A 12,516-nucleotide genomic window follows, 5' to 3' on the forward strand; every position below is an offset into this window, starting at 1 on the left:
GAATAGAATTTTAAATTGCATTACAATAGCAAATGATTAAATTGTAATATTTCACAATATTGCTGCTTTTACTGTATTTTCATACAATATAATGTGGATTATTGATCAAATAAATGCAGCCTTGCTAAAATTTCTTTTAAGAACCTTTAAAAAATCCTGTATTTTAGAATGTATTATTCTGACTAACACTACTGTTTCTTTCTTTTATGGGAAAGAGTTTTATATTGCATATATAGGTTATATATAGGTTCAGTAATAGGTAACTGAACTTGTTTCTTGTTTTCTAGGATGTGACGGACAACTGGATGGTAACTAGTTTTTCACCACATAATTTAAATAACCAAATGAAAATATTGCTATGTCCAACTGTTTGATTTGCTATTGTCATTGTCAGTGTGTGGCAGAGCATCTCTCAACACAAGGATCGTTGGAGGACAGAGTGCAGTGGCTGGTGCTTGGCCGTGGCAGGTCAGCCTTCACAGGAGCAGTCGCCATTTCTGTGGTGGATCACTCATCAACAAAGAATGGGTTCTGACTGCAGCTCACTGCTTTGACAAGTTACTATCATAGACCAGACCATTCAAATTATAAAAAAAATAATAATAATACTTGTCATTCAGTGGATGTGGCGAAAGCTTAACATTTGTTCTCCCACCATGTTCTAGTACTTCACCCAGTGGCCTAACTGTGTACCTGGGCCGACAGACACAGGTAGGAACAAATCCAAACGAAGTGTCCAGCAGTGTCTCTGAAATCATAAAACATCCAGGCTACATTAGCAGAACTCATGACAACGACATCACTCTTCTGCATCTGTCTTCACCGGTGACATTTACTGACTATATCAAACCAGTCTGTCTGGCTTCATCAAGCAGTACATTCTTCAACCGCACTGTGAGCTGGGTCACTGGATGGGGAGACATTAGGACAGGCGGTAAGCTTTTAGTTTTACAAACCTTGATTGACAATATTATCGCAGTGCTGATGCACATTTGATAATTTAATGCCTTTCACAGTTTCCCTGCCCTCACCGCAAACTCTACAGGAAGTGCAAGTGCCTGTTGTTGGAAACAGGCAGTGTAAGTGTCTTTATGGAGTCTCAACAATCACTGACAACATGATATGTGCCGGACTAATAGAGGGAGGGAAAGACTCTTGTCAGGTAACAACTCCTGTACATTCATTTTGGTTATTTCATAGTTTTACTGGGCTGCAAATATTCTCTAGTGAAAATAGCAATATTAAGGAATGGTTGTCTCATAAACTTCGATTTCAACGTAGTGAGCCGCTTTCAAAACACTGCAAAACTCAGAAATCTGAGATATTGTCTGCACAGTCAATGACTCAGTAAATTACAGCGTATACATAAGTAAAATATAGTAAAGGATCTGTTTTATGCATTAAATGCATTTGTCCTAGTTTAGAAAATTTCCCTGACAATTGTACCACAATCAAGGAGTGGTGAGTTTTTAATGACAAGGGATCTCAAATATGAAGATCCACTTGTGAAGGACCCCCTTCTCAAAATAAAAAGCTAGATATCTTTGTTTTCATAAAACAGCTATTTATGTTGTGTGTGATATAAGGACAATATGTTGTTTTTGAAATTAAATAATTGAATGTGATCTTTCTATTATTCTTTCATATTACATATTACACCTGTGAAGTACCACTGGAATATGTAGGTTATGTCACTAACCTGTTCGTCATCCTACAGGGTGACTCTGGTGGTCCTATGGTCAGCAAGCAGGGCTCGATCTGGGTCCAGTCTGGAATTGTGAGCTTCGGCGATGGTTGTGCTTTAGCTAACTTTCCTGGTGTGTATGCCCGAGTGTCTAAGTACCAGAGCTGGATCAATGAGAAGATCACTACTAGCCAGCCGGGCTTTGTTACATTCACCTCCAATGGTGCCGATGGTGATCTGGCAATTAGCTGTAGTGGTGTGCCTGCAATTCCCACAACCACTGTCGCCACTACAACAACTACAACCACTACAACCGTTGCACGTAAGATTCCTTCAAGTCCAATAACATTCCCAATAAACCATGCATACACGTTGTCCATTTAGCTACATGTCCTAGAACTTAAATGTGTTCTTGATTTCAAAGGGAAATTGAGCTTTTACGTAGGTAAACACGCATTACTATTACTGGTGAAGAAAATTCCTAGTGTCATTTTCAATCAAGGTGAAAGAACTTCAGCACTCCAGACAAAATGTGAAAAAAATAAATAAATAAAGTTCATGCACTTGACATTGGCAACAGTTAGAGCCTGCCACAGTGTTTCCTAAACTCATCAGTTAACATAAATTAATCTTATGAACTGTTTCTTTTTACAAAGTCAGTCAAATCAATTCATGAAAAAACCATCAGGCTTGTGACTTGAGTCAGACTCACTCGATCACTCAGTAAATCTTTAAAAGCCCTTAATTGACTTCCTCTCTGAATTGTGAGGCATTTTTATTGAGCTATTAATTTATCAACAAAAAAAAACGTAGTTTCTAAATGTTAAATTCTGTTAAAAGTCTGACATTACACATCAGTGTTTCCATGTCTAAATGCTCTATCAGATCCATAAAGCTAACAACAAACAATGCTAATATACACTCACTGTGTGCTGCCTGTAGTACTATTAAAAAGAGTGTAAAATGGTTTAGAAACAATTTTCACTGAAATTGATAGTAAATTTCACAATTAATCACAAAGAGATGGCAAGTAACACGCTGAATTAAAGATTGTCTTAAAGTTGATGATTAGTGTTCATAAACAGCTGTTAAAATTATATTTTTCTTTCAAATCGACTAGAGGCTTGAACCCGAAAAGAGTATGGGATATTCCCAGTCATTTTTGTCATCTGAAGCCCTTCTTGTTCTCAAGTTCATTATCTGTCAACTAATCAACAATATAAAAGCAGAAACAGAACTTGAAAATCCTGCTTATTCAAACAATGGCTAGAAAGCCTGTTCTTTGATGTACTCTGTGTTCTATGATAATGGACCGTGACTGTGCAGCCTAAGAATACAACACAGGGGCTACCGATTGCTCTTGCATAAGCTTGCTGAAAGAACTGTCTCAACAGATCCCTAGTAGCAACACCCTGTTCCAATAGGTATCCTGAGGATACATAGGTAGAGTGGCACCCAAGATGAATGGGGCTTTTTCCAGCTCAAGAAAGGGCGTGAAGCAACCATGCAAAGCCCTCTCCATTTGAGTTTTAGAAAGAACGCAGGGAGCTAGCGTGCAAACTTACCACAGTATGGATTCTAGAAAGCGCGCAAAGACTTCACATGCACACTTACCTTAACATGGAAGATACTGTTCTAAGGGGCTCTCGTGGCACTCTGAAAGAGCAGCTCATATATGAAATGGTGCATCCCAATATGCAAAACAATATGTTTGAGAGTCATCAACTCAATCTATGGTAATAATGCTGGAGTGGCTAGAAGTAAATATTTAGCTGATGGGAGGGGCCAACACCCAACTCTTAAACGAGAGGGGAGCTCGACCTACCACATGTTCCATAGCTGGAACAACTAGTAATAATTTACTTCATTGAGGGAGCACAACCCAACTCTCCATGTTCAAATGCTGGAACCGCCAGCAGTAGGCTACCTAGCTGAGGGTGCACAAACCCAACTCTTAACGAGAGAGGGGGGCTCGACCTACAGCCTGATCATGAGAATAAGAAGGGTAAGCATTCTGCAAGCTAGCCAAAAACTCAGCACACCAGAGAGGCGAAGCAAGGGCCTAGTTCGGCCTAGGTGCTCTGGGAAAAACAGAGAACTCAATTCTCACGTGAGAGGAGAACTCTAATTTCAGGAAGAGAGTAGCGTGCTTATTGGCAACCCTTTTTGGTAAAGGGGATCACTGCTAATCTACCTCGGAAGAGGAGAGAACTCCGGCGCTTAAGGGGAAGTGCCATGCTCACAATAGCTCTTCATGTTGAGGGAAGCGATGCTTGAAGTGTATTAATAAAGACACTGGTTGAGTGGAGCCCAAGGAACCAAGGTCTAACCAACTCAATGAAAGGAAAAGAAGTGGAGTGCGTAACCCTTACCATACAGGATTTCAGAAAGTGTGCAGATTTCAGAAAGAGTCTTGAGTGCACACTTACAACTTATGTGGATTTTAGAAAGATGCAAAGTGCTAACGTGCACACTTACCACTTAAGTGGATTTTAGAAAGTGCGCAAAGTGTTCTACGTGCACACTTACCACCATATGGATTTTTGAAAGTAAACAAACCTTAGCGTGTGTACTTAAAGCTTCTTAAACATCGCAGAGGTGCTGAACCGAACAGGAGAGGCAAGCTCAAATACAACCCTCTAAACCAAGGGGAGCACTGCCTGAGACAGCATTACAAAAGAAGATTACCGAAAATGCCACCCATACTTCCTGCTCAATGCATCAGCAAGAAGGGATATCCAGGTACCCAGGAAGCCCCTCAGGGTGACCTAGCCGGACATCCAGGAAATGTTTGCAGTGACGTGCCGGGGGCCTGATGATCAAGAACGCTCCCACAGACGCCTATGATCTGGCTCCATGATCCAGGAAGCATTAAAGTGATAGTTAACCCAAAAATGAAAATTATGTCATTAATGACTCACCCTCATGTCGTTCCAAACCAATATAAATAGTTAAAATAAACCAATATCCCGGAATATGAACTGCTGTGAAGAGAGAACTGAAGATGAACACCGAGCAGAGCCAGATAATGAACAAAAGATTGACTCGTTCTCGAGTCAAGAACTGGTTGCATCGGTTTTTGGATCACCAATAGTGATGGGAAGTTCGGTTCTTTCGGACAGTTCGATTTAATAAACCGGTTGAAGAAAACGGTTCACTGGTTCTTTTGCGCTCAACATAATGACGCCATTGGAAATGACTGCCCTTCATTCAAGCCTTCAGTTTACCTACGCTCATAACATTAGCACAGAGTCAGTTCAGAATCAATCACCAAAAGAACCAGTTCGGTTCAGACGCGCTGTGTGTCAGTCGGCTTCATGTTGAATCACACATGGGCAGTATCATCAGCTCCTCGGTTCTCGAATCGGACGCGATAATAACGAGTAAATCGTTCGTTCATTGTCTGGCTCAGCTCGGTGTTCATCTTCAGTTCTCTCTTCACAGCAGTTCAGTCAGTGTACTGTTTGAGTAAATTAATTACTCTGGGATATTGGTTTATTTTAACAGAATCAGAATCAGAATCTCTTTCTGATTCTGATTAACTCAGAAGGAGTGTCAGCCATGTTAAAAAAGTCATTTGTGGATTAATGCTTATTGGAGACGCGAACCGTTTCAAATTATTCACTTCGATTCGGTGAACTGGTTCAAGAAGAACCGGTTAAATTGAATGATTCGTTCACGAACCGGATATCACTACACTTGAACGCACTCACAACAGACCTGTAAGAGAAGACAATGCTGAATAAACTCGTAGTTTTTGTTATTTTTGGACCAAAATGTATTTTCGATGCTTCAACAAATTCTAACTGACCCTCTGATGTCACATGGACTACTTTGATGATGTTTTTATTACCTTTCTGGACATGGACAGTATACCATACATAGGTTTTCAATGGAAAGACAGAAAGCTCTCGGACTAAATCTAAAATATCTTAAACTGTGTTCTGAAGATGAATGGAGGTCTTACGGGTTTTGAACGACATGAGGGTGAGCCATTAATGACATAATTTTCATTTTTGGGTGAACTATCCCTTTAAGCCGGAATGAGGGCTATCATAACAGCTGGACATAATATCAACGAGTGAGGAAGCACTGCAAGTCGAGCACCTGGTTCTGAATCCAGCCATCTCAGAAGAACACTGCAAAGAATCTCACAGAGGATTATACACACATAAGCACCAGCAAATTAATACATACATCTATATATATATATATATATATATATATGTAGAAAGGATCATACTCACCCACCCTGGTTCCCCCGCTGGAGCCCCGCTCAAGAGGTGACTGTAATGCAGGATGTTCCTATATAACTTCGGTCAGGTGGAGAGCTGGTCGTCATAGGGGAATTAGGAAGGGGAAGATAAGAGCAGATGTAAAACCCCCAAAGGGAGCGAGTAGATACTCAAGTATCACTCTGATTTGGATGAAAATGATGACACCTTGTCTGGATCACATCCCTTTGCCTATTTTCCTTTGACCCGCGATTCCTTCTACCCTTACCCTTACCTCCCTGAACCTCTCGACCACCATCTCAACGGAGGTAATGAAAAATTCGGAAGGCGAAACTGGAGAATCAAGAAGAAAGCCTTACTTTCTTTCCGATATCTGCCAGGTTCACCCACAGATGTCTCTACATTACTACCATGGCTGCCTGTTTAGTAGCACAGAGGGCGAATTCCATGGTGCGGCACATCTTAGCTACCCCACCATTTTTGCGCATCACCTCGATGTTGCATACTGTGATGAGCGTCCCGAGTCCAAATCAGCGTTGCCCTGGTAACTCATGAGGAGTGCCGGCTCAAAGCTCATCACGGGCTGATCGCCCGCACCTGCGCCTCATCAGCCAGGCTCTATTTAAACAGCATGCACACAGACCAAGGGTGAGAAATCTCTCCATGCGCTCTCTTCTCTTCCCCAGACAGCAGCGTGTGAATGTACACCACTGCCACGAGCACCGTACGGATTCACCTGCACCTGGACTCGAGTGAGAGCACCGCCACACGCCAAACCATCACCCACGTACCACAGCACTTATTAATAAAATCCACCCTCCGTGGCTTTCACTTGAGTTTTGCTCTTGCGTGATTTCTTCCACCCCGCCACAATACTTATATGCTGGAATCGATGGGTGCGTGAGGAAAACGGCCTCTTCCATTTCTACTCAATCTCTGTATGGAGGTCAGGAAGAAATAGGAGGCTTACCTAAGCTGGAGGGCTATGGCCAGAAAGATAATGCTCATCGAGATTACCTCTAGGCATTACCTTCTTAGCATGCTTACACGGCAAGTCCAACCTTGGCGTGATCCATAACCTCCAACGGTTCGTCACCCAGAAGAGCACTAGCCTCCGGAAGCAGATGTCTACCCCTCTTTCCTCAAAAAGAGAGACAAAGGAGAGTGTAGTTGTTTTTTTTTTGAGAAAAAAACGCTCACAAATGCACGCAAATTGTCCCCTAAAGGATATTGCGTGCGTGCTCTTAGCCCAAACAAACAACTCCGAGATCGTGTGTGTCATCGGGTATCAAATAAAGATGACATGGATGCACACATCCTCTAAACGTTATGCTAGTGCTCGGTTTGCAAGGAAGTCTTAAGAGAAGACTTCTCATAACCATTCTCATGCATTTACCCAAAACTCGGGTAAATGGTGAAATACTCGCATCCGCCTTAGTAGTCCCGCGAATGCCTCACAATGAGCACAGCAGAGCAAATCTGACTCACTCGAGAGCTGAAGCACCTGCTCATCAGCACACATACAGCACGCAAGCCAATTGAACTGCAGGTATCAGAGAAAAGCCACTGGCGAGAAACATGTACTCCTACACTGTACACAAACAAAATAGTCAGTGTAGATGAAGAAGAGTATGACGTGTTCTCTCGGCGCCTATTTATTCTATAGTAGCACCGATAGTGACGTCAGGGGCTGTCGCCAGCCAACTTGTTGGTGTTTTTTCAATGTATGCTTCAGACACGAGTCACAATGAGGCGTTCCCCATAGCGACGGCTTGAGGACACAGTTCAAAGTTCCCTTGAAAGGGAACTAAATATTTCACTAAAAATATATTTTAATATTTCACTCATAAAATCCGCCATTCATTCCCTTTCTCTTTGTTACTGTAGCTGTAGTGTGTGGAAGTGCCAAACTGAACACCCGCGTTGGAGGAAACAGCTCCCTCGCCTCTTCCGGTGTTTGGCCTTGGATGGCAAGCCTGCAATTTAACGGCAGTCATGTTTGTGGAGGAACGCTGATTAAAGAAATTTTTGTCATGAGCTCTGCCAGCTGCTTTACCAGGTAATGCCACTAAAACACCATAAACAAAAACATGTGATGAGAAATCAAAATTATCTGATTCAACAGAGTCCTATTTTGTTCAGATCCACCAATGCCTCTGACTGGACTGTGATCCTGGGCCGTCTGAATCAGAACGGCTCCAATCCCAATGAGGTCTCTATAAAAGTGGCCAATCTCACACTCAGCAATGGTACAGGTGACAACGTTGCAGTCTTGCAGCTGGCTGTCGCACCAAACCTCACAAATTTCATTCAGCCTATATGTGTGGACATAGGAGGCAATACCTTCAGCGCTAACACTCAGTGCTGGGTGGCAGGATGGGGCTCAGGAGCAGGAGGAGGTGTGAATGCTTTAAACACTATGTTAACTGCTAAAGAGGTTTATATACGTTTTTTTATAATTATTTCATGTTTCTTCCTAATTTGAATTTGTTTTCTTCCTTTTATAGTGTTTCAAACTCTTCAGGATTACCAGACCTCTGTTGTGAGTTGTGGAAACTCATCCTCAAACAACAGTATTTGTACAAGTTCCTTGAACTTACAGCAGGCAAGTTCATTCTGTTTAAAAACAAAACAACAATTTGCATTATTTTTTTTTTAAATAAAAGTACTTCCAGATAATAAAATGAGTTGTTAAATACCAGTAAACTGAGGCTTCTGGGAAGAAAGTCAAGAGGCATTTATTTGTCATTTGCATAGTTAACACTGGGGAAAACTGGTCATTGAAATGCTTGTGTATTTACAATAAGGTTTAATTCATTATTAGTAGGCTACATTGGCTAGCATTAACTACAATTAATAATACCTTTAGAGTATTTATTAAGCTAGGTTAATGTTCATTTCAATATACTTCTAATGCATTTCAATTTGTATAAATGAACATTATCTGATGCATTATAAAAAAAATCTGAATTAACAATTAACAGAGTAACATTAATAGATGCTGAAACTAAAATTGTTCATGATATCTACTGAATTAACAAATTTCAATGAATGGAACATTACTGTAAAGTGTTTTCAAATAATGTATACACACATTAGAAGAGTTTGTTTGTAAAAACAGATGACTCATTTTTTTTTCATTTTCACAAACCATGCTTTTTTTATGTCATCATGTTTTTATTGTGTTTTATTGTGTTAGTCAGCTGTATTTTAGTTATTGTTACTTAATCAAAATAACCCAACTGCAGTTTGAATGGGATTAATTGGAAGGCACAATGAAAAAACATATTTCTTGAAAATTAGTAAAAACGAGTTTATGATAATGATTTATCTGTTTTTGCAAATTTACTCTTCATTTAAACTTTTGGGGATTTTTTTTAAAGATTTAATGGTTTGTTTTCCATGTTTTTTTTGTCGAATATAACATTTAATGGTACCACTTAACACCTTTATGTGTAATGCATTAAATTTAAAAAAGTCGTTTTACTGAATTAATTATGCCTTGTAATGCACATTATAATGCATTGTACAGTCTCGTTAATAATTGTGACCACAGTTAATAGAGTATAACACTTATCAATTAATTGTTACACTATGCATTTTAATTTTGGTTATAGTTATTTACAACAAGATAGAATGTACAGTGGATATTATGAATAAATATAATGCATTAGACCCTTTAATAACCCTTTATAATGCATTATATTATAAATATATTATCACTCACTTATACATACAGGCTTTAAGTAAACTTTTAAACAGCAGTGTACGTTCTTGTCAAATTATAAGAACACTGATATTTTCCATATACCAAAAACTCTTTTATTAAAATGATAATATTTGAAAAATAACACGATTTTGTACCATTCAGTAAAGAGTTGTCTCTTTCTCTCTCAGGGTGATCAGGGCGGTCCGCTGATGTGTAAGCTGGGTCAGTCGTGGATCCATGCTGCTGTTTTGACCATACCAACACTGACCAACAGCACCTCATCCCGCTCTGCTCGTGCTCCAGATGTCCAGGTCTTTACTAAAACCTCCAGCTTTGTCCCATTCCTGACATCTGTTGTGGGTTCCTTCCCTACAAGTGCAGCAACCAACCCAGCCCTAGGAACCTCTAGTGGGTCACAGACATCTCCCTTCTGTTTCACTGTTTCAGTCCTCTTACCTGCACTTACGGCTCTTAAAATCTTTTATCAAAGCTGAGTCTTTGAGTAGATTTATTAATTTTTAATGTGTATGTAACTATTCATACACAAATGTCTTCAATGTGTTTCCTATGACTGACTACATAATCATACAACATAAAAAGCTTTTGTGGGGCACATAATTAATTTTTACTGCACAAATGTGAACATTTAAAATCTCTATTGTTATCTCAGACCACGAAGCTGCTGCCTGTTGTTCTAACACTGCACAATTACACCGTATGACTTTACACTGCTGGTAACAAGTGCATTGCTAATAATTTTTGTAACCTTGTGGTTTACTTATATTTACACCGTAGCAGTTGCAGCATGTAGTTGTTATTCAGCTTGGCACTTTATGGAAATTTGAGTGGTTCTGTTCTAATACTTACTCTACCGTAGCTATACTAATAAGTACCTCAAACTGTACCACATTTAGGACATTACTGTAAGTTAAATATATTAAAGAATAGAATATATCCATTTTATTGTTGTTTAGAAAATATTTTTTGCCACACGATCTTTGGAAGAGTGTTTCATAATGTGTATAATAATTAAATAATTTATTCAAAATTGTTTTATGTATATTTATCTTTTATCTCTTTTCTGTTATATTTTTAATGAGAAGTTGTTATCATATGATTTCTTATGAATGAAGTAGCTCTTTTCAACACTGTTTTTACACTGTGGAAAGTAAGTGTATATTTTGTTGTAAAAAAAATTATGATTAAAAGAACAAATTAAGTTGAAATAAAAGGCAATTTGGTGTTTTTCTTTTTTGTTTTTTTTTATAATTGTTTTGGGCAAGACCCCAAGAAGGCATGTGGTAAGAATGTGGCTTGGATTCTGCTTAGTTATTGCTGTAAACACGAGCATATCTCCTCATGAGAAGAACAAAAAAAAAAGTTGCCTGAAACATCTCACGAAACAATCTTCCTCGAAGATCCCAAACGTCACTTTATTACCTTAACTGTTTATAAATGTTATACTTTTAGACTATTTCATTATAATAGTTTTTAAAAATAAGTAATGGCTGAAAAAAATTATTATTTCTCATTTTATTATGATAAATAATCATAATGGTTAATGGCTATTTATCTATTTTTTAAAGTTTGATTTAAAAATATACAAACTTCAAAAATATGTACATATGTAAAAACTATATCAACATAGCCTGTTTAGTATTTTATCTACCTTACACAAGCCCTGAATTCTGTTGTATTGTTTCATATTTCAGTAACATGATGTTTGTATAAACACAAGGCCACACACTGAGGTGATCTCAGCCATATGATATTCAGAGAAAAAGCAGGATTGTGGTAATTTTGTTCAGTAGTTCAATAAACAAGACGTTAATAATAATTGTTTTGCAATTTAGACACAATACTGCCAGATAACCTTTGTTTCTTTTTCTTTTTTCTTTTTTTTTTTGCCAATTGCTACTAATTGATGTACTAACAGATGATCATTACAATCAGTTACAATCATTACAACTCCATGTACATATTTAGCTATATCTTAGCTTTTGTTCTGGTACGTTATAAGCAAACCCATTTAAGTTTTAGGTTCGTTACAGACCGAGAAAACAAACAGCAAGAGAACCAGAAATTCCAGAAAAACTGTGACTATAGACAGACGTTATGTCATTTTGTGATAATAACCTCTCAGACGATCACTCACTGTCTTTTATTTTTAGCGTTGATGGGACACTATTGTCGTGAAGTCGAGTCAACATAAAAACAAAGTATTGTATAGAACTGTATGCATTGTCCTGTGTATCCAATACTGCTGTTGTGTTTCAAAAATGAATCTACACTGTGATTCTGCTTAAAATTGCACTCTCAGGTTAGAGGTACTGTTGTTTTCCTTATATTATAATCACTGTCATTATGTGAGCCTGGACCACAAGACCAGTCTTAATTTACAGTAAGAAATTTACAAAATATCTTCATGAAACATGATGTTTACTTAATATTCCAATGATTTTTGGCATAAAATAAAAATCTTTAATTTTGACCCATACATTTTTTTTTTTTTGGCTTTTGCTAAAAATATACCCTAGCGACTTAAGACTGGTTTTGTGGTCCAGGGTCACATACTACATAATGATGATGATGATGGGCCCTATTTTAACGATCTGAAACGCAAGTGTCAAAGCGCGAAGCGCAAGTACTAACTTTGTGGGCGGGTCTCGGCGCTGTTGCTATTTTCCCGGCGGGATAAATGGCTCTTGCGCCCGGCGCAAATCTAAAATGGGTTGGTCTGAAGTAGCTTCATTATTCATAGGTGTGGTTTGGGCGTAACGTGAAATAAACCAATCAGAGCGTCATCCAACATTCCCTTTAAAAGCAGGTGCGCAAGTTCCATTTTATGGAGTCGATTTTTTTTTCCTGGATCTTGACGGACAAACTAA

At 38.7% G+C, this 12,516-nt stretch overlaps 1 protein-coding gene across 1 annotated transcript; it reads left to right on the forward strand.

The window, feature by feature from the left end:
- Positions 1-348: 348 nt before the first annotated feature.
- Positions 349-10,575, forward strand: LOC132140760 (transmembrane protease serine 9-like; the record flags this gene model as incomplete). Its single annotated transcript, XM_059549757.1, has 8 exons — positions 349-557; positions 666-934; positions 1,017-1,162; positions 1,718-2,006; positions 7,813-7,978; positions 8,062-8,318; positions 8,427-8,524; positions 9,817-10,575. Coding segments are annotated over 8 exons (1,740 nt in total), but the record flags the coding sequence as incomplete, so codon positions are not given.
- Positions 10,576-12,516: the final 1,941 nt, after the last annotated feature.

Source organism: Carassius carassius, chromosome 1, assembly GCF_963082965.1.
Source record: "Carassius carassius chromosome 1, fCarCar2.1, whole genome shotgun sequence".
Classification (NCBI taxonomy): Eukaryota; Metazoa; Chordata; class Actinopteri; order Cypriniformes; family Cyprinidae; genus Carassius; species Carassius carassius.